Below are 27886 nucleotides of genomic sequence, written 5' to 3'. Positions count from 1 at the left end.
TTAATCCATTTACTGCCCATGGAACATACAGTTTCCTCAGCAAGTTTACACACATCACAACTGAGGCCCTTTTTTAAGGTTTAGACACAGGAAGATAGATTTGGGCTCAAGTCACCTCTATAACTATCAGGGAATGGGTCCCATGATGCCTTGATCAAGTGCCTTTAGGCCCAAGGCAGATATAAGGAGGGAAAGTTGAAATTTATGAACCATATTTAATGATGTTAAATATTGAACACCTGCTGAATTTGTGTCTAATATGCCAGATATGGGAATCAATGAGTTCTGCTATATTTCTAGCAACACATGGGAAACTTACAAATTACACTTAGTTCCTTAGGAGAGCTCACCTGTGACTATTTCAGCAATTGTTATTCCACTTTCTCCTACAGAGGTTGTGGTCTCTGAAAAAGACGAAAAAAGAATAGCAGTGAGGGCAAAGATTAGAAGAACCTGAGAAAAGTATGGTAGAATTGCCCAGGTAGACACCCCACTGAGGAGCCCTTTCCAAGCAGTGGTTCCTCCCAGCCTGGTGCTTTACCTGAGTTGGAGCTCCCAGGGGCAGCTGTTGTAGCAGAGGGCACTCCAGCAGTGCCTAGGTAGGAAAAAAGAGAAAGATGGGCACTCTTTTGTAATGCTTAGAAGAATGTAGTAAGCAACATGCCTGTCTTTGACTTTGGAGCAGGAAAAGACACTTCCTGGACCTATAACTGACAGGAGGACAGACATGTTTTGTGTTTTCTGTGTGCCTTTGCAAGGCCAAGGATACTATGACTGCCCTGATGACTTATTTTTGCCAATGTTGAAGGTCATATAAAAGGCATTTGTGAAATCTACCTGTCTTACTTCCTGGTGCTCCAGTGGTGGCTCCTAACGAAAAGAAAAAAAAGAAGAAGGATGAGAAGGAAAGAAAGAGAAAGGAGAAAAAAAGAAAACTTTGAATTTTTATCTCTGAAGTGAAGTATGACAACCTAATGGTTTCTATGCTGAATACAAGTCAATACTATGCTGATAAACAGACTATGCTCTTCTCAAAGGGAAATAATTGCAGAGCTGAAGCTTCTGCAACTGTCCTCTCCAGAGGCCTAGAACCCTGAAGTTAGTCTCTAAGAAGGGAAAGCCTTCAGGAAATTTGGGCCCACATGTTTACAAATCCAGATCTAAGAAGAAATTCTGTTTCCCCTGAAATATTACAGCCTTAAAAGAAATTTAGAACTGCACTCCACGTTAAAGTTATTCTTTGCATCATCAATGCAAATTTTCTGTAACTTAAAAACTCATTGTTAAAAAATGTTTCCTCTAAGAAATCTATCAAAATACAACAATAAATAATGAATACTACAACATATTTACCTGATTTTATTTCAGTTCTAGTGGTGCCAATTCCACCTAGGGAAGTTGTAGTCTCTTAAAGATGGAAAGAAAACCAAAATTAATTGAGTATTAAGGAAGAGGGATGAGCTAAGTGGATGTCAAGACATGCAATAAGCCTAAATCAAAATGTCTTGTCACCTACTATTAAGTCACAAGAGAAATCTTTCTGACTGTAAACATGATGGAAACCTTCAATATCCAAGTATAATTGTTAAATGGTGAGGTAAAACATTTTCAAATCATATTGTTCTTAATTGAAATGTAAGTGTTTCTTAATTGGAATAAGTTATTTAAACTTAATTTCAAAAGGTATACAGTCAGAACTCATAAATGATTGATATGCTTATTACTATTGTCATCACTATTTATTGCTTTAAATATTAGATTTTTCACGTGCAAGAAGTTTGCCAATGGCTGCCACATTGAAATTTGTAATTAGAAAGTGATAGGAATCAAAATCTGAATTCTTTACCCGTAATAAGAATGAACATGTCATATCATGAAGGTGTGGGAACTATGTGTTTTCTCAAAGTGCCAAGAAGCTCTTTTCAGTGGTTTCTAGAACCAAGATTTAACCTACATATGTTTTCTATGCACCATTTCTGTCTCACAGAAAATTTAATGACAAAACTTTCCATAACTCAATTATTTCCTCTAGATATCAATGAGAGAAATAAAAACATGTCTCTCCAATCACACAACTGATTCTCAGTGCCTTAGCTTCATGGTGAAGTCTCCTTGGAACAGAAGAAAGAAAAATAAAGGAATTTGAGTGTCGGGCCTTTAGTCATTTAGGTAATATCCTGACTATCTGGTAATCCATGTTCAGGAAAGACTCTTTACACGAAGTACAAATACTGCATGTGATTGAGGCAATGTCTACTGAGAAGGAGGTAGTGGATTGTCCGTGCTTACTCAAAGTGGTTCTAACCCCAGTCATTCCACTTGCTCCAGGAGAAGTTGTGGCTGCTGGCAGAGGAAGGACATGAATAGAAAAGATTCAGAGGGCATGGAATGGAATGGTGATGCTTCTGCATTGAAACACTCAAAGATATTATGGCAAGCACCCATGAAGGGATTCCCCATCACACAGTGGACTCACCTGTGCTGAAACTTCCAGGGGCAACTGTTGTGCCAGGCGCCACCACAGAGGTGCCTGAAACACAAAGGGATTGAGGGGACCATAGTGATTCAGTAAGTTCTAGGAAGGCCCAAATCTTAAAGGGATATGCTGTATTTATGTATTTATTTATTTCCTACAACATACATCTCTCTCTGAGCATGAGACTGATGGTGAACGATATATATTTGCCTGCTTTCAAAAATTCATAACCAAAGCACATAGAAAATGTTTCCAACTTCAAGCACAACTACAAAGTTGATAAAAGGGAAACTAGATGCATTTTCTCGATGCTCACCTGCTTGCCTCCCTGGGACCGAAGTGATACCTACTGTGAGGTACGTAAGAAGAAAGAAAAAAGATTTAAATGTGTTGAAACTTCAGATGTTGGAGAACATTTTGGGAAAGCCAATTGTAAGATACATACACACATATGCATGCACCCTGGTTCCATGGGGCTCTTTCCTACCTCACACACATTCACACATGTACACACAGAAAACTATCTGGCTTCCAGCTCAAATGCTGGTGGTAATAGTAACACAATGGGAAAACCCTTCCCATCCTCAGCCTCAATAGAGGGAGACTCAATTTTACAATAAGTAGCCTTTCAAAAAAGATTTCTCCCTAGTAATAAACCTATATTGAATCACTTGCAGTGCCTATAAAAACCACAAACACCCTCAAGGAAAGTTAAAAGACCTAATATAGATGACCCCAAATTATGCGCTTTTTAGTCTCACCAGTTTTGAATACAGTTCTGGAAGGACCAGTCTCTTCAATGGAAGTTGTGGGCTCTGAGGAAAGAAACAGAGTAGGGAAGTCTGTGAATTTGGAATACTGAGAGGAGATACTGGGGCGTTATTTTATCACAGCAACCCTAAAAGGGATATCATTACATCTGACATTAAATATGAGGCACTTTATTCTTGTTAAGCTATGTGTGTTAGAACTCCCAGATATAATGGTTGTTCCAGAAGATTCTCCTAAAAAGAAAAAGGGGTAAATGCAGCAATATTTTCTCCCCATTTATGCTTGGAAGCATCAATGTGGCCCTAAAGCACTGGAAGCCCTTTCCTGAGGATACTCTGTCTCTACAGTGAATGGAAAATGAACAACTTCTAGCACTTCATTTTCCTTGGCCAAACTGAGATGGATGTGTTGCTGCTGGGTTTCCCTTTTACTATAAGGCAAAGGTAGACAAGGATTTAAATCACCCTGACCTGTTTCCCTTCCAGGGACATATCCTTCTGATGTGCCAGAAGTGCCTACAGGAGAAATACAGCATGGTTTTAACCTTAAGCAGGACTCTTTGATACAGCTAGGGGCATTTAAATAATCGTTGACTTCACAAAGTTTTCTCATGAGGGGAGAGAGAAAATCAACATCATGTATAGCTAAATGAGAAAAAGGATAGAAAGTGTCCAGCTGTGGGTGGAAAGGTAAATCGGGTAAAGGACAGCTGGACATCCTGGAAGGATGGGATAAGTGTAATAGACTCCCAAGCCTCTTCATATCAGAAAAAAATGTCTCCATAAGTCAAGATACTGAAGACAGCCTGGCTGAGCCATCTGAGATCATGGAATCACAAGCAGAATAACCGACCACATATAGGACACAATATGGCCCCAGAGAAAATCCCCCTCCCTCAAAAGCCTTCACATTATTTGTTCCCTGTATCCACCCAGAGAGAGAGATGATGAGAGCCTCAGGCCTCAGCCTAACAAGCTCACCTCCTGATGGTCCTGCTCGGGTGGTTCCGCTGCCTCCTGAGAAAGTTGTGGCCTCTGAGAAAGAAAGGAATTGGATGTATGAAGACTGCACAGGACATTCTGGGGCCCCATAAGCTGTATTGCCCAGGGAGCCATTTTCAGAATTCCTGACCTGTGTGGGTACTTTCAGCTGCCAGAGTTTTGCCCTCAGTAGTACCTGAAATAAGAGAGGATTGTGATTAGTTGGTCAATCTGTTGTCATTAATGAAATGGCTATAGACTCCTATAGAAAAAAACATTTTTTATTAAACACACCAGAAAATTTATTTCTCTAGAGTTTTTGTCTTGTTTTGTTTTGCTTTGTTTTTAAGAGTTAATCCATATACTGCCCATGGAACATATAGTTCCTTTGGCAAGTTCCTTTGGCAAGAGAAAGTCCTCTACCATGGAGTTCCTTATTTAGGGTATTGTTACAGATAGAGAGACTTGGGCCCACATCACCTCTATAACTGTCAGGGAATGGGCTCCATGATGCCCTGATGAAGGGTCCTTAGACCCACAGCACAAGACATAAGGAGGAAATGTTGATGTGTCTGAACTATATTTATTGATGTTAAATATTGATCATCTGCTAAATGTTTTTCTAATATGCCAAATATGGGAAATTCAGATTTTGCCATATTCTAGCAAGACATGGAAAATCATAGCAATGTATACTTAGTTCCTTAACTGAGCTCACCTGTGGTTATTTCAGCCCTTGTTTTTCCACTTTCTCTTAAAGCAGTCATGGCCTCTGCAAAAGAGGGAAAAAGAATAGCAGTGAGGGCAAAGGTTTGAAGAATCTGAGAAAAGCATGGTAGGATCACCCAGGCAGACACCTCACTGGGGAGCCCTTTCCAAGTACTGGTTCCTCCCAGTCTGGTGCTTTACCTGAGTTAGAGGTTCCAGGGGCAACTGTTGTCACAGAGGGCACTCCAGCTGTGCCTAGATAGGAAAGAAAAGAGAAAGATCAACATAGAGACCCTTTTATGACCCTTGAAAGAATGCGGCTGACAGCATGTCCATCTGTGACTTCAGAGCAGGAAAAGATGCTTCCTGGTCCTATAACTGACAGGAGAGGCATTTTTCATGTGTATTGTGTTCCTTGGCAAGGCTGAGGTTAACACAATGGCTAATATGCTTGTCCTTTTTTTTTTTTTTTTTGCCAATGTTGAAGGTCATTTGAAAGACTTTCCCAAGTTTACCTGTCTTACTTCCTGGTGCTCCGGAGGTGGCTCCTAATGAAAAGAAAAAGAGAAGGAGAAGAAGGAGGAGGAAAGAAAGAGAAATAAGGAAGAAAAAATATTTTTGAATTTTTATCTCCAAACTAAAATATGGGCATCTTAATGATTTCTACACTGATTTGAAGCTAGTACACTAATGTTATATAGACTATGCTCTTTTCAAAGGGAAAACCATTTCAGAGCCAGAGCTGTTATTGTAACCCTCCTCTGCAGAGTCCTAGACCCCTGAGGTTAGTATCTGAAAAAGAAAAAGCCTTTAGGAAATTTGGGCCCACATATTTACAAATCCAAATCCAAGAAGAATCTCTGTTCCCCTTAAAATATTACAGCTTTAAAGGAAATTTAAAACCACTTCCACATTAAGGTGATTTTTGCATTATCAATGCAAATTTTCTGTAACTTAAAATTATTTCAAAATTAAAAGATCATTAAAAATGTTTTTCTCTACAAAATCTATCAAAATACAACAATAAATATAAATACCCTAAAGTCTACCTGATTTTATTTCTGCTCCAGTGGTGCCACCTCCTCCTAGGGAAGTTGTGGTTTCTTAAAGATGAAAAGAAAACTAAAATTAATTCAGTATTAAGGAAGAGGGATGAGCAAGTGGATGTCACTACATGAGACAGACCCAATTCAAAATGTCTTGTCACCTACTATTAAGTCAGAAAAGAAGACCTACTGACTGTAAAAGTGATGGAAACCTTTAATACACACATTTAATTGTTAAAATGGGGAGATAAAACATTTTAACTCACATGGTTCTTAGTTGGACCTTAGTTATTTCTTAATTGGAATAAGATATGTAAAATTCTTAATAAAAAAGCATATATAGTAAGGAACACATAAATGATAGATATGCTCACTATTATCATCATCATTATTTATTGCTTTAAATATTATACTTTTCATGTGCAAGAATTTTGCCAGTGGCTACCAAAAATGAACTTGGTATTAGAGAACAATGGGAATCAATATCTCAATCTTTACCCATAATGAGAAAAAAATGGCCTACGATGGGGTTAGGGAGCCATGTTTTCTCAGTATGTCAACAAGCTCTTTTCAGAGGTTCTAGAATCAAGAGTTAATTTATATATGTTCTTCACACCATTTACATCTCATGGAATATTTAATGACAACCATTCCAAAAACTCAATTACTTCCTTTAGATATCAATGAGAGTAAGATATTTCTTTCTAATCACTCAACTGATTCTCAGTGCCTTAGCTCCATGCTGAAGTCTCTTTGAGGCAGAGGAAAGGAAGATAAAAGAGTCTGAGGATCTGACATTTGGTTATTACATAAAATCCTGCCTATCCAGTAATCTGTGTTCAGAAAATGCTCTTCACAGGAGGTACAAACAGTAGATGTCATTCAGATAACCTTGTCTACTGGGAAGCAGTTAGTAGTTCATCAGTGGTTACCTTCAGCGGGTCCAGCCCCAGTGGTTCTACTTGCTCCAGGAGAAATTGTGGCTACTGAGAAAGGAGGGACATAAATGAAAAAGATTCAGGGGCCTAGGGATGGAATGGTGGTGCTTCTGCATATAAGCACCAAAGGAAAGACATTATTGTAGCAAGCACTCAAGAAATGATTCCTGTGGAATCAGTAAAGAAACTGTGGACTCACCTGTGCTGAAACTTCCAGGGGCAACTGTTGTGCCAGGTGCCACCGCAGAGGTACCTAAAACACATTACATCTCTTTTAGAGTCAGGTCTTCATTTGACTTACCGACCATTATGACTCAGTAAGTCAAGTGAAGACCTGACTCTGAAAGGGATATAATGTATTTATTTGCCATAACTGAAATCTCTCTTTTTGAGGTTATGGCAGAGGGTGAACTAAGTGTATTTGCTTGCATTCGACAATTCATAACCAAAGCAAATAGAGAAATACTGTTTGCAACTTCAGGTGCTTCTCCTGGAAATTTAATAAAAGGGAAACTAGATGCATTTCCCTAAGGCTGACAAACTTGCTCCCCTGGCACTGCAGTGATGCCTGCTATGAGATAGAAAGTAGGGGAAATAAGTTTTAAATGTGCTGCAAACTAGATGTAGGACAAAATATTGGCAAAGCAAAGTTTTATCCATATACAGATACACACATATGCATGCATGCATCCTGGTTCCATGGGCTTTTTTTCTATTTCACACACACACACGGAAAACATTCTGAATTCCAGCGCCAATTCTGGTGATAGGTGTAATACCGGGGGAGACATCTCAACCCATTCTCAGACCTGAAGCAGTGAGGCTCAATTCTAGAATTAGTAGATTTCCAAAAAAAATTATCTCTATAGCAAATTCATTTTTAATTACTTGCAATGTACCTAAATAAAATATAAACACTCTTAGGAGAAGCTTGATTCCTAATCTTGATGACCCTAAATCATGGACTGTTGATTCTTACCACTTTTGAAGCCAGTTCCAGAAGTACCAGTCCCTTTTGTGGAAGTTGTGGCCTCTGAGGGAGAAAAAAAAAAAAAAGTAGGAGAATAGTGACATCCGGGAATTTGGAATACCACAGAGGATATTGGGTTATTCTTTTATAATAGCAGCCCTAAAAGAGATATCATGACATCTGACATGAAATAAGAGGCATTCCCTTCTTGTTAAGCTACCTGTGTTAGAACTTCCAGATATAATGGTCGTTCCAGACAATTCTCCAGTGGTACCTAAAATGCCAAAAAAGGGAAATGGAGTAATAGATCATTATCTCCCCAGGTTAGCTTGGAAGCATCTGTGTGTGGCCCTAAAGTACTGGAAGCCCTTTCCTGAGGACACTGTATCCCTATAGAGAATGGAAAATGAGCAATCTCCAAGCACTTGATTTTCCAGGCCAACCTGGGCTGTGTGTGTTGCTACTGGGTTTCCCTTTCTCTATGAGGCAAGGGAAGAATAGGGCTTAAATCACCCTGACCTGTTTCCCTTCCAGGAACATATCCCCCTGGCGTAACAGAGGTGCCTACAGGAGAAACAAAGCACAATTCTATACTTATAAGCAGGACTCTTTGATACAACTTGGAGCATTTTAATAATCAGTTGTTTTCATGAAGTTTTATAGGAGGGGAGAGAGGAAACAAATATCATGTGTAAGTAAAAGAGAAAAATGATAGAAAGTGTCTCAAACCGTGGGTGGAAAGGAAAACTGGGTAAGGAGAGTTGAAAGTCCTGGAAAGTTGGAATATATGCAATATACTCTCAAACAATCAGAAAAAAATATTTCCATAAGCCAGGACATCGAAGACAGCCTGACTGAGACACCTGAGGTCATGAATTCACAAGCAGAATAACTGACCAGGTTGATATGACAAACTATGGCCACAGAGAAAATGGAGGACCCTCCCTCAAAAGACTTTCACTGCATTACTGTTCATGACTGTTCACTGCAGCCACCCAGATCAAGAGCTGATGAGAGCCCCAGGCCTCAGCTTGACAAGCTCACCTCCTGGTGGTCCTGCTCGGGTGGTCCCGCTGCCTCCTGGGAAAGTTGTGGCCTCTGAGAGAGAAAGGAATTGGAAGTATAAAGATTGGACAGGACATTCTGGGTTTCCCAAAGCTGATATTGCCTAAGGGGCCATATTCAGAATTCCTGACCTGTGTGAGCACTTCCAGGTTCCAGAACTTTGCCAGAGGTGCCCTCAGTAGTACCTGAAATAAGAAAGGTGGTCAGCTGATCAATCTGTTGCTTCTCATGAAATGGGCATGGGCTCTTAAAGGAAAGATAATAACTTTGTTTCTTCAATATACCAGCACATTTATTTCTCTGGGCTTTCTAGTTTTAAGAGTTTATCCATATATTGCTCATGGAACATATAATTCCCTCAACGAGTTTACACTGAAAGTCCTCCACCACTGAGATCCTTTGTTAGGATTTAGTTACAGGGAGATAGATTCAGGCCAAGTCACCTCTATAACTGCAAGGGAATGGGCTCCATGCTAGCCTGATGAAGAGGCCTTTGACACAGGGAACAAGACACAAGGAGGGAACATTGAAGTGTTGGAACCCTATCTATTGATGTTAAATATTGAACATCTGCTAAATATTTGTAATATGCCAAATGTTGAAAAGCCAAAGAATTTTGCTGTATTTCAAGTGAGACATGGGAAGTTATTACAAAGTACACTTAGTTCCTTAACGGAGCTCACCTGTGATTATTTCCCCACTTGTTTTTCCATTTTCTCCTATAGAAGTTGTAGCTTCTGCAAATGAGAGAAGAGGAATAACAATGAGGACAAAGATTTGAAGAATCTGAGAAGAGTATGGTAGGATCACCCAGGCAGACAACTCACTGAGGAGCCCTTCCAAAGCAGTGGTTCCTCCTAGCCTGATGCTTTACCTGAGTTGGAGCTCCCAGGGGCAACTGTTGTACCAGAGGAACCTGCAGCTGTGCCTAGGTAGGAAAAAAGAAAAAGATCAACACAGGAACAATTTTGTGATCCCTCGAAGAATGTCGGTAACAAGTCTATCTGTGACTTTGAAACAGCAAAAGATACTTTCTGAACCTATAACTGACAGAAATATAGACATGTTTCATGTCTACCATTTGCCTTTGTGAAGCCAAGTTTAACACCATGGCCAATATACCTGCCAATCTTTGCCAAGATTAAAGGTCATATCAAAGGCTTTTTCCATATTTACCTGTTTTACTTCCTGGTGCTCCAGTAGTGGCTCCTAACGAAAAGAAAAAGAAGGGAGAAGACAAGGAGGAGGAAGAAGATAAGAGGAGTAGGAAGAGGAGAAGGAAGAGAAAGAAGAGAAGGACGAGGCAGAGGAGGAAAAAAAGAAGCCAGGGGAGAAGAAGCAAGAGGAGGAAGCAGAGGAGAGGAAGAGAAAGACGAGAAGGAAGAGGAGAAAAAGGATGAAGAAGAGAGAGAAAAAGAAGAAGAAAGAGGATTAGGTAGAGAAGGAGGAGAAGAAAGGAACAGGAGAAAAGGAAGACAGAGGAACAGGAAGACAAGAAAAAGGAGGAGGAGGCAGAGAAAGAAGAAGAAAGATTTAGAATTTTTTCTTTGAACTAAAATGTGACATCTTAATGATTTCTCTGCTGAATAAAAATCAGTATTGTAATGTAACACAGACTAAGCTCTTTTCACAGGAAGAACCATTTCAGAGCCAGAGCTATTATATCTGCTCTCTCAAGAGGCCTAGAACCCAAGGGTTAGTCCCTGAGAAGGGAAAGCCATTAGGAACTTTGGGGCCAAGTGGTTTCAAATCCGAATCCAAAAAGTATTGCTGGTTTCCCCGAAATACTATAGCCCCCAAAGGATATAAAAACTGCATTCCACATGAAAGGGATTTTTGCTTTATCTTTGCGCATTTTACATAATGTAATATTTCAAAATAAAAGGCTTGTTTTCCCTAAGAAATCCATGAATTTGGAATCAAACTCTAACAATAAATAATGAAAATACCCAAATCTTCACCTGATTTTATTCCTGTTCCGGTGGTACCACTTCCTCCTAGGGAAGCTGTGGTCTCTTAAAGATGGAGAGAAAACCAAAATTAATTGAGTATGAAGGAAGACAGGTGAGTTAAGCTGATGAGACTATGTGAGACAAATACAATTCAAAATGTCTTATCATCTACCACTAAGTCAGAAAAGAAGCCCTTTTCCATGTAAAAGTGTTTATCTTCAAGACACAAGTTTAATTGTCCATTTTTAACTCATGGATCTTCTTTGGACCTTAGGTAGTTGCAATGGTAATAAGGTATATAAAGGCCATATACGATATGTATATAGCAAGGAAATCATAAATGATCAATACGCTCATTACTATTAACATCATTATTTATTGCTTTAAGAATTAGACTTTTCATGAGAAAAAATTCTGCCAGTGACTACCAGTGTGTAATAATTCCAGTGTGGGATTAGAAATAGGAATCAATATCTCAATTCTTTACCCATAATGAGAAAGAAAATGGCCTAGGATGGGATAAGAAAACTATGCGTTTCCTCAATGTGTCAACAAGCTCTGTTCAGAGGTTTCTAGAAGCAGGAGTTAATCTGTGTATGTTTTCTACACATCATTTGTATCTCATGGAATATTTAATGAATAAAATGTCAATAACTCAATCACTTCATTTAAATATCAATGAGAGGAAGAAAAACATTTATCTTCAATCTCCTAACTGAATCTCAGTGCCTTGGCTCCATGGTGAAGTCTCCTTGAAGCAGAGGAAAAGAAGGTTGAAAGGTTGAGTGTCTGGCCTTTAGTTATTAGGTAAAATCCTGCCTATGTGATAATCTTTCTTCAGAAAATGCTCTTCACAGAGAGTACAAACAGTAGATGCAATTCAGGCAACGTGGTCCACTGGGAGGCAGGTAGTGGTTCATCAGTGCTTACCTGAGGTGGGGCCAGCCCCTGTTATTCCACTTGCTCCAGAAGAAGTTGTGGCCACTGAGAGAGGAAGAACATAAATAGAAAAGATTTAGGGGACTTAAAATGGAAAGGTAGTTATTCTGCATAAAAGCACCAAAAGGAAAGGCATATTATCATAGCAAGTACCCATGAAAGGATTCCCCACCACACTGTGGACTCACCTGTGCTGAAACTTCCCGGGGCAACTGTTGTGGCAAGAGATACCCCAGAGGTGCCTGAAACACAAAGAGACTGAGGTGATTATGGTGCATGAGTAAGTCAAATGAAGAACCGAATCTAAAAGGAATATGCTCTATGTATGTATATATTTATTTATTTATATGCCACCACAGAAATCTTTCTCTGAGCACGAGGCAAATGGTGAACTACATGTATTTGCCTGCTTTCAACAATTGAAACCAAAGCACATAGAAAATATTCCCAACTTCAGGCATACCCGGAAATTTGATAAAACAAAACTAGATGCATTTCCCCAATGCTCACCTGCTTGTTTCCCTGAGGCGGAAGTGATGCCTGCTGTGAGGGAGAAAGAGGAGGGAAAAAATGGCTTAAATGTATTAAAACTTGAGACATAAGAAAAAACATACTGAGTCAGCATTTTTATTCACATATACACTTGTAAATGCACGCGTCCTTGGTCCATGGGACTCTTTACTGTTTCACATACACACACGGAAAACTTTCTGAATTCCTCCTAAACTGCTAGCAATAGTTGTAACACAAATGGAGAAATTCCATCCCATCCTCAGAAATGGAACAGTAATGCTCCATTTTAGAATTAGTAGATTTTTTAAAAATGTATCTCCACCAGCAAATCTATTTTGAATCACTTGCAATGTCCTAAATAAAATAAACACAAACTCTCTCAAGAAAAGCTTGAGACACCTCATAATTATGATGTCATAATTATAATTATGATGCCAGATCATGGGTTGCTTCTTCTCACCAGTTTTGAATCCAGTTCCAGAAGTACCTGTCCTTTCTGTGGAAGTGGTGGCCTCTGACGGAAGAAAGAGGAGAATGAAAAAGGCTGGGAATTTAGAATACTGGAAGAAGATGTTAGGATATTACTGTATCATAGAAGTCACAAAAGAAATATGACATCTGACATTAAATAAGAATTTACTTCTTGTTAAGCTACCTGTGTTAAAACTTCCAGATATAATTGTCATTCCAGACAATTCTCCAGTGGTACCTAAAATGTCAAAAAAAAAAAAAGTAGGGGGGAAGGAAATAAAGGAATAGAGCATTTTGTCTCCAGTTAAGCTTGAACCATCAACGTAGCCCTAAAGCACTGGAAGCCCTCTCCTGTAGATAGCATTTCTATAGAGAATGGAAAATGATCACCTTCCTAGCACTTGATTTTCCAGGCCCACACGATGGATAGGTTGCTGCTGGGATACACTTTTACTAAGGCAAGGGGGGAATAGGGCTTTAAATCACCCTGACCTGTTTTCTTTCCAGGAACATATCCCTCTGGTGTGACAGAGGTACCTACAGGAAATATAATTCATTGTTTATATTTATAAGTAGGACTGTGTGATACAACTTGGGGCATTTTAATAATCAGTTGTCTTCCTGAAGCTTTCTAGTGAGGGGAGAGAGGAAATCAACATCATGTGTAAGTATATGAGAAAAATGATAAAAAGTATCAAGCTGTGAGTGGAAAGGCTAGGGAAGGGGAATAGGAAGTCCTCGAAGGTTGGAATATGTGAAATATTTTCTAATATGTTTAATTAGAAAAAAATAATGTCTCCATAAACTAGAATAGTGCAGACAGCTTGGCTGACAATCCAAGTCATGAAATTTACAAGTCCAATAACTAACCAGGTTGATATGACACAATATGGCTGAGGAGAAAATGCAAGCCCTTCCTTCAAATGCCTTCATATTATTTGTTCCCTGTACCCACCCCGACAGAGACATGATGAGAGCCCCAGGTCTGGGCCTGCCGGGCTCACCTCTGGGTAATCCTGCTCGGGTGACCCCGCTACCTCCTGAGAAAGTTGTGGCCTCTGAGAGAGAAAGGAATTGGAGGTATGAAGACTGCACAGGACATTCTGGGGTCTCATAAGCTCTACTGGCCAAGGGGCCATGTTCTGAAGGTGCCTGACCTGTGTGGACACTTCCATCTTTCAGAGTTCTGCCAGAAATGCCCTCAGTAGTACCCCAGATAGGAAAGGATCATGGGCAGTTGGTCAATTTGTTGCGCCTTATGATATAAGCATAGGCTCTTAAAGAAAAAAAAAACTTTTTTCTTCAATACAACAGAAAATATATTTCTCTGCTGTTTCTATTTTAAGGGTCAATCCATATATTATTCATATAAACTATAATTCCCTCAGCAAGTTTACAGAGAAAGTCCTCTACCACCAAGTTCCATTTTTTAGGGTTTAGATAGAGAAAGATAGATTTGAGCCCAAGTCACACATATAGCTGTCAGGGAATGGGCCCTATGATATCCTGATAAAGGGACTTTAGAGCCAAGGCACAAGAAACAAGGAGAAAATGTTGAAGTGTCTGACCTATATTTATTAATGTTAAATTTTGAACATCTAAATTTTTGCCTAATATGCCAAATATGGAAAATTCAAAAAATGTCATATTTCAAGCAAGACATGGGAAATTATAACAAAGTACACTTCGTTCCTTAACAGAACTCACCTGTGATTATTTCAGCTCTTGTTATTCCACTTTCTCCCACAGGAGTTGTGGCCTCTGCAAAACAGGGACAAAGAACAGCAGTGAGGGCAAAGATTAGAAGAATCTGAGAACAGTATGGTAGGATCACGCAGGCAGACACCTCATTGAGGAGCCCTTTCCAAGCAGTGGTTCCTCCCAGCCTGGTGCTTTACCTGAGTTGGAGCTCCCAGGGGAGACTGTTGTAGCAGAGAGCACTCCAGCTGTGCCTAGGTAGGAAAGAAAAGAGAAAGATCTACATGGGAACTCTTTTGTGACCCTTAGAAACATGTGGCCAACAGTAGGTCTATTTGTGACTTTGAAGCAAGAAAAAATACTTCCTGGACTTATAACTGACATAAGGACAACCATGTTTCAGATTTATTGTGTTTCTTTACAAGGCCAAGGTTAATGCAGTAAGCAATATCCCTGCCTTCATCATAATGATTATTATTATGCCAGTGTTGGAGGTCTTATGAAAGGCTTTCCCCAAGTTTACCTCTCCTACTTTCTGGTGCTGTAGTGGTAGTTCTTAATAAAAAGCATAAGAGAGAAGGAGAAAAAAGAGGAGGAGAAAACAAGAAAGAACAAGAAGGAAGAAAGATAATTTTGACTTTTTATCTCTAAACTAAAATATGACATCTTAGTGATTTCTACACTGTAGAAATCAGTATACTAATGTTATACAGACTATGCCCTTTTCAAAGGGAAAACCTTTTCAAAACCAGAGCTATTATTGCGAGTCTCCTCTCCAGAGACCTAGAACCCTGATGTTAGTCTCTCAGAAGGGAAAGACTTTAGAAATTTTGGTCTCAAGAGTTTACAAATCCAAATCAAAGAGCAAACTCTGCTCTCTTGAAATATTACAGCCTCAAAGGAAATTTAAACCCACACTCCACATTAAAAAGATTCTCTGCATTATCTGTAATTTAAATTTATTTTCAAATTAAAAGCTCATTAAAAAAGTTTTCTCTAAGAAATCTATCAAAGTACAACAATAAATATAAATACCCCAGAGTCTTTACCTGATTTTATTTCTTCTCCAGTGGTGCTACTTCCTCCTAGGGAAGTTGTGGTCTCTAGAAGATGAAAAGAAACCAAAATTAATTGAGTATTAGGAAAGAGGGATGAGCTAAGCTGACGTCATTACATGAGACAACCTCAATTCAAAATGTCTTGACACTTTCTATTAAGTCAGAAAAGAAGGCCTTCTGAATTTAGAAGTAATGAAAACTATAAATATACAAGTTTAATTGTGAAAATGTGAAGATACATCATTTATAAATTTATTTTATGAATTGAACCTTAGATATTTTTTCATTGGAATAAGATATGTAAACCCGTAATTAAAAAAGCAGATACAGTGTGGAACTCATAAATGATTGACATGCTCATTACTATTATCATCATTATTTATTGCTTTAAGTATTAGATTTTCGAGTGTAAGAATTTTTCCAGTGGTTACCACATTGGAACCTGGAATTACAGAGGTATAGGAATCAGTATTTTTACTCTTTGCACATAATGAAAAGAAAATGGCCTTCGATGGGGTGAGGTGAATCTGTATTGTCTTAATGTGTCAAAAAGCATTTTTTCAGAGGTTTCTAGAACCCGAAGTTAATCTATATTTTTTCATGTACTATTCCTATAGATTATTTAGTGAGAAAAATTTTAATAACTACTATTTTCTTTACATATCACTGAGGGAAAGAAAGACCTTTCTCTCCAATCACACAACTGATGCTCAGTGCCTTAGCTCCATGGTGAAGTCTCCTTGAAGCAGAGGAAAGGAAAACAAAGGCATTTGAGTGTCCAACTTTTACATATTAGATAAAATCTTGCCTATTTGTAAAATTTTTTTAAATGCGCTACACAGGAAGTACAAACAGTAGATGTGATCAAGGCAAAGTGACCTACTGGGAAGGAGGTAGTGGATGGTCAGTTCTTACTTGCAGTTGTTGTAACCCCAGTCATTCCACTTGCTCCAGGAGAAGTTGTGGCTGCTGGGAGAAGAAGGACACAAATGGAAAAGATTCAGGGGGCATGGAATGGAACGGTGGAGCTCCTGCATAGAAGCACCAAAAGGAAAGACATGTTACTGTAGCAAGCACCCGTGAAAGGATTCCCCACCACACAGTGGACTCACCTGTGCTGAAACTTCCACGGGCAACTGTTGTGGCAGGGGCTACCGCTGAGATACCTGAAACACAAAGAGACTGAGGTGATCACAGTGAATGAGTAAGTCAAATGAGGACCTGAATCTAAAAGGGATAAGCTGTATTTCTGTATTTAGTTGCCATAACAGAATCCTCTTTCTCTGAGCAGGAGGCAGGTGGAAAACTTGGTGTATCTGCCTGCTTTCAGCAATTCATAACAAAAGAAGATACAATGTTTCCAAGAACAAGCACAACTGAAAAGGTGATAAAAGTGAAACTAGATGCATTTTCCCAGTCCTCAGCTGATTGCTTCCCTGTTGCTGCAGTGATGCCTGCTGTGAGATAGAAAGAGGAGGAAAAATAGTTTAAATGTATTGAAGCTACACAGGTAGGAGAAAATACTGAGTCAGCATTTTTGTTCAAATATACATGTTAAATGTATGTGTCCTGGTTCCATAGAGGTCTTTTCTGTTTCACACACATGCACTGAAAACTTTCTGAATTCCACCTAAACTGCTAGCAGGAGTTGTAACATAGATGGAGAAATGCATCATATCCTCAGAAATGAAGCAGTAATGATCCATTTTAGAATTAGTGGATTTTCAAAAAAAAACATACCTCCACCAGCAAATCTATTTTGAATCACTTGCAGTGTCCCTAAATAATACAAACACAAACTCTCTCAAGAAAAGCTTGGGAGACCTAATATTTATGACGTCAAATCACGGGATGTTTCTTCTCACCAGTTTTGAATCCAGTTCCAGAAGTACCAGTCTCTTCTGTGGAAGTGGTGGCCTCTGATGGAAGAAAGAGGAGAATGAAAAAGACTGGGAATTTAGAATACTGGAAGAAGATATTGGGATATTACTTTATCAGGGAAGGCTTTAAAAAATCATGACATCTGACATTAAAATAAGAGGCATTTCTTGTTAAGTTACCTGTGTTAGGACTTCCAGATATAAAGGTCATTCCAGGCAATTCTCCAGTGGTAACTAAAATGAAAAAAAAAAAAAAAAAAAGGAAAGGAAATAAAGGAATAGAGCAGTTTGTCTCCAATTAAGCTTGGAAGCATCAGTGTAGCACTAAAACCCTCTCCTGTGAACACTCGATTTCTATAGAGAAAGGAAAACGAACAACTTCCTAGCACTTCATTTTCCAGGCCAACATGGGATGGATGTGTTGCTGCTGGGATTCCCTTTCACTGTGAGGCAAGAGAAAAATAGGGCTTAAATCAACCTGACCTGTTTCCCTTCTAGGAATATATCCCCCTGGTGTGACAGAGGTGCATACAGGATGAAAAAATCATGGTTTTATATTTATAAGCAGGACTGTGTGATACAACTTGAGGAATTTTAATAATCAGTTGTCTTCATGAAGCTTTCTAGTGTGAGGAGAGAGAGGAAATCAACATCATGTGTAAGTATATGAGAAAAATGATTTAAAAAGTATCAAGATGTGAGTGGAAAGGCAACCTCGGTAGGGGAATAGGAAGTCCTGAAAGGCTAAAATATATGAAACATTTTTAAATATTTAAATATCTTTTATGAGAAAAAATAATGTCTCCATAAGCTAGAATAGTGCACATAGCCTGGCTGACTATCCAAGGTCATGAAATTCAAAAGCAGAATAACTGACCAGGTTGACAGGACACCATATGACCCAGAATACAATGCAGGCCCCTACTTCAAATGCCTTCACTACTCTGTAGCTACCAGCTAGAGACATGATGAGACCCTCAGGCCTAAGCCTGACAAGCTCACCTCCGGTTGGTCCTGCTCGGGTGGTTCCACTTCCTCCTGGGAAAGTTGTGGCCTCTGAGAGAGAAAGGAATTAGAGGTATGAAGACTGCACTGGACATTCTAGGGCCCCATAACCTGTATTTCCCAAAGGGCCACGTTCAGAATTCCTGACCTGTGGAGGCACTTTTAGCCTCCAGAGTTCTGCCAGAGACGCCCTCAGTAGTACCTGAAAAAAGAAAGGATTCAGGTCAGTTGGTCAGTTTATTGCTCCTCATGATATGGGCAGAGGCTCTTAATGAAAAAAAAATTCTTTTCTTTAATAAAACAGAAAATTTATTACTCTGGAGTTTCTCTTTTTAAGAGTTGATCCATGCATTGTCCATAGAACATATAATTCCCTCAGCAAGTTTACAGAGAAAGTCCTCTGCCACTGAGTTTTTATTTTTAGAATTTCGGTCCAGAAAGATAGATTTGGGCCAAAGTCACCTATATAACCATCAGGGAATAGGCCCCATGATGCCCGGATGAAGGGTTCTGAGACCCAAGGCAAAAGATATAAGGGGAAAATGTTGAAGTATCTGAACTATATTTATTGATATTAAATATTGAACATCTGCTAAATTTTTGCCTAATATGCCAACTATAGAAAATTTAAAAACTTTTGCCATATTTCTATTGAGACATGGGAAATTATAACAAAGTAAACTTAGTTCCTTAGCAGAGCTCACCTGTGATTATTTCAGCTCCTGTTTTTCCACTTTCTCCTATAGAAGTTGTGGCCTCTGCAAAACAGGGACAAAGAACAGCAGTGAGGGCAAAGATTAGAAGCATCTGAAAAAACACGGTAGGATCACCCAGGCAGACACCTCATTGAGGAGCCCTTTCCAAGCAGTGGTTCCTCCCAGCCTGGTGCTTTACCTGAGTTGGAGCTCCCAGGGGAGACTGCTGTAGCAGAGAGCACTCCAGCTGTGCCTAAGTAGGAAAGAAAAGAGAAAGATCTACATGGGAACTCTTTTGTGATCCTTAGAAACATGTGGCCAACAGTAGGTCTATTTGTGATTTTGAAGCAAGAAAAAACACTTCCTGGACTTATAACTGACATAAGGACAACCATGTTTCAGATTCATTGTGTTTCTTTACAAGGCCAAGGTTAATGCAGTAAGCAATATCCCTGCCTTCATCATAATGATTATTATGCCAGTGTTGGAGGTCTTATGAAAGGCTTTCCCCAAGTTTACCTGTCCTACTTCCTGGTGCTCCAGTGGTGGCTCCACATGAAAAGAGATTAGGAGAAGAAGAGGAGAAGGAAAGAAGAGGAAAGAAGAAAGAAAATCTTAAATTTTCATCTATGAACAGGACATTAATGTTTTACAGACTATGCTCTTTTCAAAGGGAAAACCACTTCAAAGCCAGAGCTATTATTGCAACCCTCCTCTCCAGCAACCTAGAACTCTGAGGTTAGTCTCCCGAAGGGAAAGACTTTAGGAACTTTGGGCTCAAGAGTTTACAAATTCAAATCCAAAAAGAAACTCTGTTTCCTTGAAATATTATAGCCTCAAAGGAAATTTAAAACCACACTCCATACTAAAGGGATTCTCCACATTATCCGTGATAATTTTCTGCAATTTCAATTTATTTCCAAATTAAAAACTCATTAAAAAATTTCCTCTATGAAATTTATCAAAATACAACAATAAACATAAAGACCTCAAAGTCTTTACGTGATTTTATTTCTGCTCCAGGGGTGTCACTTCCTCCTAGGGAAGTTGTGGTCTCTTGAAGAAAACCAAAATTAATTGAGTATTAAGAAAGAGGGATGAGCTAAGCTGATGTCATTATATGAGATAACCTCAATTCAAAATGTCTGGACACTTTCTATTAAGTCAGAAAAGAAGGCCTTCTGACTTTAAAAGTAATGAAAAACATAAATATATAAGTTTAATTGTTAAAACCAAGAGATACATCACTTGTAAATTTATCTTCTTAATTGGACCTTAGGTATTTCTTAATTGGAATAAGATATGTAAACCTCTAATTAAAAAAGTAGATATAGTAAGGAACTCATAAATGATCAACATGCTTATTACTATAATCATCATTATTTATTGCTTTAAGTATTAGACTTTTCATGTGTAAAAGTTTTGCCAGTGGCTACCACATTGGAACTCAGAGTGATAGGAATCAATATTTTTATTCTTTACACATAATGAAAAGAAAACGACCTTTGATGGGCTCAGGGAACTCTGTTTTGTTAATGTGTCAGCAAGCTCTTTCAGAGGTTTTTAGACCAGGAGTTAATCTTTATGTTTTGCACGCACAATTTCTATAGAATATTTAATGAGAAAAATGTTAGTGGCTATTATTTCCTTTATATATCACCGAGGGAAAGAAAGACCTTTCTCTCCAATCACACAACTGATGCTCAGTGCCTTAGCTCCATGGTGAAGTCTCCTTGAAGCAGAGGAAAGGAAGATAAAAGCATTTGAGTGTCTGACATTTACATATTGGTAAAATCTTGCCTATTTGGAATTGTGTTTTTTTCCCAACAAAAATGCTCTTCACAGGAAGTACAAATGGTAGATGTGATTGAGGCAATGTGACCTACTGGGAAGGAGGTAGTGGATGGTCAGTTCTTACTTGCAGTTGTAACGCCAGTCACTCCTGTTGCTTCAGGAGAAGCTGTCACTGCTTGGAGAAGAAAGACACAAACGGAAAAGATTCAGGGGGCATGGAATGCAATGGTGGAGCTCCTGCATAGAAGCACCAAAAGGAAAGACATGTTACTGTAGCAAAGCATCCATGAAAGGATTCCCCACCACACGGTAGACTCACCTGTGCTGAAACTTCCAGGGGCAACTGTTGTGGCAGGAGCTACCACTGAGATGCCTGAAACACAAAGAGGCTGAGGTGATCACAGTGAATGAGTAAGTCAAATGAGGACCCAAATCTAAAAGGGATATGCTGTGTTTCTGTATGCATTTGCCATAACATAAATCTCTTTCTCTGAGCACAAGGAAGGTGGAAAAATTGATGTATTTACTGCTTTCAACAGTTCATAATAAAGGAGATAGAGAGACAGTGTTTCAAGTACAAACACAACTGAAAATTTGACAAAAGAGAAACTAGAAGCATTTTCCCAATGCTCACCTGCTTGCTTCCCTGTTGCTGCAGTGATGCCTGCTGTGAGATAGAAAGAGGAGGGAAGAAGGGTTTAAATGTGTTGAAACTTCAGATATAGGAGAAAATGTTGGACAAGCCAATTGTTAGTTACACAATTATGGATGCATGCTCCCTGTTTCCATGAGGCTGTTTTCTACTTCATGCACATTCACACAGAAAGCTTTCTGGTTTCCAGCTCAAATGCTGGTGAGAGTTGTAACTCAATAGAAAAATCCCATCCTGTCATCCGACTTGGTGAAGGGAGGCTCAATTCTAGGACTGGTAGTTTTTCCAAATAAATTAACAAATAAATAACAGCAATCCTATTTTGAATTACTTGCAATGTCTCTAAATGAAACAATACTGTCTCAAGGAAAGCTTGAGAGTACTAATCCTTATGAGGCCAAAGTATGGGCTGTTTATTGTCACCAGTTTTGAGTTCAGTTCCACTAGTGCCACTCCCTACAATGGAAGTTGTGGCTTCTGAGGGGAAGAGTAGAATAGTGAAGTCTGGGAATTTGGAATACTGGAGGGGATTTGGGGGTGTTATTTTATCATAGCCGTCCTAAAAGAGATACTGTGACATGTGACATTAAATAAGAGGCATTTCCTTCTTGTTAAACTACCTGTGGTAGAAGTTTCAGATATAATGGTTGTTTCAGATAATTTTCCAGTGGTACCTAAAATGCAAAAAAGGAAAATGGAACTATAGAGTATTATCTCCCCAACTAAGTTTGGAAGCATCAATGTGGCCCTAAAGCACTGGAAGCCCATTCCTGAGTACACTGTTTCTATAGAATAAAAATGAACAGCTGCTTAGCACTGGGCTTTCCAGGCCAACATGGGATAGATGTGTGGCTACTGGGTTTCCCTTTTACTACAAGGCAAGGGGAGAATAGTCCTTTAAATCTGTTTGCCTTCCAGAGACATAGTCCCCTGCTGTGACAGAAGTGCCTACAGGAGAAACAAAGCATGGTTTTATCTTTATAAGTAGAACTCTTTCATACAACTTGAGGGCATTTTAATAATCACTTGACTTTATGAAGCTTTCTAGTGAGGGGATACAGAAAATAAGCATCATGTATAATTAAAGTAGAAAAATGTCAAGCTGAATAAAAAGGAATGAGATCATGTCCTTTGCAGGGACATGGATGGAGCAGGAGGCCATCATCCTCAGCAAACTATCACAGGAACGGAAAACCAAACACCGCTTCTTCTCACTCTTAAGTGGGGGGTTGAGCAATGAGATCGAATGGACACAGGGAGGGGAACATCACATGCCAAGGCAAATTAAAGGATGGGTCAATAGGTGCAACAAACCACCATGGCACACGTATCCCTATGTAACAAACCTGCACATATCCCGGAACTTAAAGTAAAAGAAAAAGAAAAAGAAAAGAAAATGTCAAGCTGTGGGTGGAAAGGTAAACTGGCTAAGGAAGACTGGAAGTCCTGGAGGGTTGGAATGCATGTAATATACTCTCAATCCTCATATCAGACAAAAATGTCTCCATAGGCCAGGATACTGGAGATAGCCTGGCTGAGACATCTGAGGTCATGGAATTTATAAGCAGAATAACTTTTCAGACTGTTATGACATAATATGGCCTCAGAGAATGCCGACTTCTCCTCAAATGCTTTCATATTATTTGTTACTGCAGCCACCAAAATTGAGAGATGATGAGAGCCTCAGGCCTCTGCCTGAAAAGGTCACCTCCAGGTGGTCCTGCTTGAGTGGTCCCACTGCCTCCTGGGAAAGTTGTGGCCTCTGAGAGAGAAAGGAACAGAAGGTAAGAATTAACAGCATGTGCAGTGACCTGGATGAGACTGGAGACTATTATTCTAAGTGAAGTAACTCAGGAATGGAAAACCAAACATCGTATGTTCTCACTGATATGTGGGAGCTAAGTTATGAGGACGCAAAGGCATAAGAATGATACAATGGACTTTGGGGACTTGGTAGGGGGAAGAGTGGGAGGGGGCAAGGGATAAAAGACTACAAATAGGGTGCAGTGTACACTGCTCAGGTGATGGGTGCACCAAAATCTCACAAATCCCCATTAAAGAACTTACTCACGTAACCAAATACCACCTGTACCCCAATAACTTATGGAAAAATAAAATAAAAAATAATTTTTTTTAAAAAAAAGGCTGCACAGGACATTCTGAGCCTCCCAAAAGCTGTATTGCCCAAGAGGCCACATTCAGAATTCCTGACCTGTGTGGGCACTTCCAGCTTCCAGAGATTTCCCAGAGATGCCCTCAGTAGTACCTGAAATTAGAAAGGATTGTAATTGGTTAATTTGTGGTCTTTAATTTAACGGACATGGGCTCTTAATAATAAAACAAATTAAATGTTTGTTTCTTTAATATACCAGGAAATTAATTTTTCTGGACTTTAGTTTTGAGAGTGAATCCACACTTTGCCCATGGAACATATCATTCCCTGAGCAAGTTTACTGTGATTTGTTCTGAGAGAAAGTCTTCCACCACTAGTCCCTTTCTTAGGTTTTAATGATAGCAATGTACACTTGGGCCCAAATCGTCTATGTAACTGTCAGGGAATGGGTCTCATGATGCTGTGATGAGGGATCCTTAGACCCATGGTGCAAGACATAAGGAGGAAAATTTGAAAGGTCTGCACTGTATTTATTGATGTCAAATGTTGGACATCTGTTAGATTTTCCTTAATATGCCAATTCTGGGGAATTCAAAAAGTATTTACATATTTCAGGCCAGATTCTTGGGAAGGTTTCAGGAATAGTTAATACCTTAACAGAGCTCACCTGTGATTATTTCAGCTTTTGTTGTTTCTCTTTCTCCTACAGAAGTTGTGGCCTCTGAAAAAGAGGAAAACAGGACAGAAGTGATGAACAATATTTCAACACCATGGAAAACCTATGGTAGTTCTCCGACCCAGGGTAACACTGGAGGAGAATTTGTCATAGATGGACTCGTGGAGGAATGTGCCACCTCAGGGACCCACCTGTGTTGGAACTGCCAGGTGCAACAGTTGTGCCAGGAGCTACCCCAGTGGTGGCTGAAACACAAAGGGTCTGAGATCATCACAGTGACTTGTGTTTGTCTTCTGAAGACCTGCCTCCAGAAGGAATCTGGGCGTATCTTTGTTATATCAAAGAGCCCTTTCACTGCTTCCTGATGAACTGAGAATTGCATGCCTTCGCTGTGACCCATAGCATTAACAAAGCAGTGGAAATAGTAATGTGCCCAAATTGAGGTCCCTCCACTGAATTTCATACATTCACTCCCAGACAAGGAAACGGGGTGGTTTTCTCTCCCCTTCACTGGACAGGCTCCCAGTTGCTTGGCCTTCTGAGGCTGCCGTGGTGCCTGCCATGGGATGAAAACCAGAACAATGTTTTCATGTGCCAAGAACACTGGAAAATATTTCACATCATTATTGCTTTTTTGAGTGAGAAAACTTTTATATAGGGTATGCCTGCTTCTAGAACTCATATTGTTTTCTTTCCAGAAATACACTGTTTTCCAGCTCCCCTACACCATAGTGGTATGTATGACTTTGCAGGAGAAATCTCTTACGCTGATTGCACCACCAGCCCCTCTTTAGAAAGTTACAGCTGTGGGGCTAGATGTTGGTTTTAAGAGTTTTCCAGAATATGTTCAGTGTGAGAAAACACTGAAAGTAAATGCAAACCAGTACCCAGGAAAACACACTCCCAAAAGATGAGCCTACGGAGAGTCACAATGTATGCTAAACCCTAAGCTGTGCTCTGCTCACTCTCACCTGGGCTGGATCCAGATGGAGGAACGCTGCGGCCTTCTATTAAAGTTGTGGCCTCTGGGGGAGGAAGTGATGAATGGTGAGATCAGAATTTGGGATATTGGGAAAAGAATGAGGTTGGTATTTCATCAAAGCAGCTCTAAAACTATATTATGTGGTTAAACATGGAGATTTCCTGCTTATCAACCTACCAGTGTGGGACGTTCTAGATATAGCAGTTGTCCCAGATAATTCTTCTGTAGTAACTAACAGTGGAAAAAGAAAGGGATCAACATGGCATTACTTCCTAAATCAGTTGTGGAAGTAGCTATGTGGCTTTAATCCACTGGAAGAACGTTCCTGAAAGCCTCTATTTTGTAAGGAAAAAAACTATAAGGGACTACCACTTCATGTTCTGGCCCACCTATCCATCACTGTTGCTACTGGGGTTCCCTTTCCATAGAGCACACTGAATGTGGATGGGAACCCTATCTCCTCCTCACCTGTTTCACTTTCAGATGCTGAGCTCTCTGGTGTGACAGAGGTACCTTCAGGAGAAAAAAAAAAAGCAGATGACATTCATCTTTCTGAATTTTACTCATCAATTACCTCAGGCATTTTGATACTGAGAATTTGGAAATAGAACTTGTTAACTCTAATCCTAGCATATGAGGACTGTATTTAGTCCTTCCTACCTGGTCTGGAGCTCTGTGAACTGCTGCTGACTCGAGCTGAAACCACAGTTGTACCTATTAAAGAAAGTGGAGTGAAAAAATCTTCAAATAAAACATTTCACCTTTCAACTAAGCTTTATTAAATATCTCTTTCATGTGATATTGTTTTAGGCCCTTGGGATGTATGAGTGAGCAAAATGTTCAAAGACCTCTCTCCTAATGCACCTTACATTCTAGTAGCTGGAGGACAACAATGAACAATAAATGTAACAAAGAAGTCAGTGTGAAAGATGTTAGTAAACACTTTAGGAAAAAGGCAAATTGTATAAAAGGCTCAGGGGCCCTGATAAGCAGGGGTTATCCAGCAGCTCACCCTCATCCCTGCTACATAACAACTAGCTCTGCAAGCCTGGGCTCCTGGAAATCCAGAGGGATAAGTCAGCTGAGGCCAGGGAATTCCTAGGCACACCCAGGTTTTGACTCTGGCATGTTATATTCCCAGAGGAAATGCAGGCTCCTTTCCTCTGCCCACTTTCACATCAATGTCTTCACTGCAGAGAACAGGGATTTGATAAAAGCACTAAGGCCTCAGAGTAAAAAGCTCACCTCCTGGACGTTCTGCTTGGCTGGTGTCACCCCCTACTATGGAAGTTGTGGCGCCTGAGAAAGAAAAGAAAGGAAGAGGCAAAGATTAAGGTTTGGGAGACCATACACAGTGCTGCAGGCAGACTATGTCAACCAAGGTGCCCATGTCCAGATTTTGCATGTATTTTCAGACTCGCCTGTCTTGTAACTTCCAGATTTCAGTGTTTTTCCAGAGACTACGCTAGTAATACCTACAATAACAAAAAGATGGTGTCACTAGTTCAACAGTTTGTCCACTGATTTGAATAGGAATCTCAAATCCCCACTTGGAAGCAAACTATTACTCTGACACTTGCAGTGCTGGAAGTAATTCGTATTTGTCCATGCAATACTTCTTTCCACACAGTTTCACTGAGACAGTTCCCAACTAACTATCATGTCCTTCTTTTTGGCAGGGAAATTGGAATTTTCTCCCTATATTACCTATTTGTCTGTCATGGTTTTACGTTACGATGCTTTAATGAAAGCCCCTGTAAGCCCAGGAAATAAGCAGACAATATAATGATTGTGTAGTCTTTTTCTCTGAATTTTCACAATATAGCATAGACAAATCATGTAGATATTTTCAGAAGACTATTGAAGGTGTCATTAGGAATTACAGGTCTTAGTCTAGCAGCACTCACCCGTGGCTCTTCCAACGCTTGTTGTTCCACTTACTCCTAGGAAAGTGGTGGCCTCTAAGGGAGACAAAGGGATAAGAGTTACCTGGAGTATATTTAAGGATTGTGGAGAAGATATGGTGCTACTCCTGCAAAAAATAATACAAAGGAGATATCTAATTATGCGAGGACACGTGGAAGATTCCATGTCAACCTGTTGACTTATCTGTCTTGGAACGGCCAGGGGCAACAGTTGTGGCAGGAACTACCCCAGTGGTGGCTGAAACACAATGGGAACTGGCATCACCACAGTGACTCCTGTTTGTCTCCTGAAGACCTGCCTCTAGAAGGAATCTGTTTACATCTTTAAGATGTCAAAGGTCACTTTCTCTGGCTGCCACTCTGATGTGTTTTCCCATTCATTAATAAACTACCAAGTTGGGGCATTATAGCTGACATCCCATGACAGCGACACAGACAGTTTTCTCCCATATTTACCTATTTCACTGCCAGGAATAGAAGACAAAAAACATTTGCTTTATAATAATTGTATCTATTTCTAATTACATTTTTAATTGACATATAATTTTACATATTTCCAGTGCGAGGTTTTGATCTAGA

At 39.6% G+C, this 27886-nt stretch overlaps 1 protein-coding gene across 1 annotated transcript in view; it reads right to left on the bottom strand.

The window, feature by feature from the left end:
• Positions 1 to 27886, bottom strand: part of MUC19 (mucin 19, oligomeric) — a 189266-nt gene that overhangs the window by 31532 nt on the left and 129848 nt on the right. Inside the window, 52 exon segments of the mRNA XM_025401355.1 lie at positions 838 to 870; positions 1354 to 1407; positions 2290 to 2343; positions 2477 to 2530; positions 2793 to 2825; positions 3238 to 3291; positions 3718 to 3762; positions 4228 to 4281; positions 4379 to 4423; positions 4946 to 4999; positions 5137 to 5190; positions 5451 to 5483; positions 5985 to 6038; positions 6914 to 6964; positions 7119 to 7172; positions 7899 to 7952; positions 8110 to 8163; positions 8934 to 8987; positions 9086 to 9139; positions 9638 to 9691; positions 9829 to 9876; positions 10916 to 10969; positions 11837 to 11890; positions 12034 to 12087; positions 12356 to 12388; positions 12819 to 12872; positions 13014 to 13067; positions 13834 to 13887; positions 14537 to 14590; positions 14728 to 14775; positions 15051 to 15090; positions 15581 to 15630; positions 16501 to 16554; positions 16698 to 16751; positions 17451 to 17504; positions 19175 to 19228; positions 19365 to 19418; positions 19685 to 19714; positions 20168 to 20221; positions 21084 to 21134; positions 21279 to 21332; positions 21594 to 21626; positions 22232 to 22285; positions 24392 to 24445; positions 24592 to 24645; positions 24912 to 24956; positions 25560 to 25613; positions 25851 to 25895; positions 26043 to 26096; positions 26628 to 26681; positions 27290 to 27343; positions 27480 to 27545. Coding sequence (XP_025257140.1) covers positions 838 to 870; positions 1354 to 1407; positions 2290 to 2343; positions 2477 to 2530; positions 2793 to 2825; positions 3238 to 3291; positions 3718 to 3762; positions 4228 to 4281; positions 4379 to 4423; positions 4946 to 4999; positions 5137 to 5190; positions 5451 to 5483; positions 5985 to 6038; positions 6914 to 6964; positions 7119 to 7172; positions 7899 to 7952; positions 8110 to 8163; positions 8934 to 8987; positions 9086 to 9139; positions 9638 to 9691; positions 9829 to 9876; positions 10916 to 10969; positions 11837 to 11890; positions 12034 to 12087; positions 12356 to 12388; positions 12819 to 12872; positions 13014 to 13067; positions 13834 to 13887; positions 14537 to 14590; positions 14728 to 14775; positions 15051 to 15090; positions 15581 to 15630; positions 16501 to 16554; positions 16698 to 16751; positions 17451 to 17504; positions 19175 to 19228; positions 19365 to 19418; positions 19685 to 19714; positions 20168 to 20221; positions 21084 to 21134; positions 21279 to 21332; positions 21594 to 21626; positions 22232 to 22285; positions 24392 to 24445; positions 24592 to 24645; positions 24912 to 24956; positions 25560 to 25613; positions 25851 to 25895; positions 26043 to 26096; positions 26628 to 26681; positions 27290 to 27343; positions 27480 to 27545 — 2619 coding nt within the window.

The sequence above is a fragment of the Theropithecus gelada genome, chromosome 11, assembly GCF_003255815.1.
Source record: "Theropithecus gelada isolate Dixy chromosome 11, Tgel_1.0, whole genome shotgun sequence".
NCBI lineage: Eukaryota > Metazoa > Chordata > Mammalia > Primates > Cercopithecidae > Theropithecus > Theropithecus gelada.
Note: the sequence above shows the minus strand (reverse complement) of the source record. Positions and strands in the feature narration are given on the sequence as shown.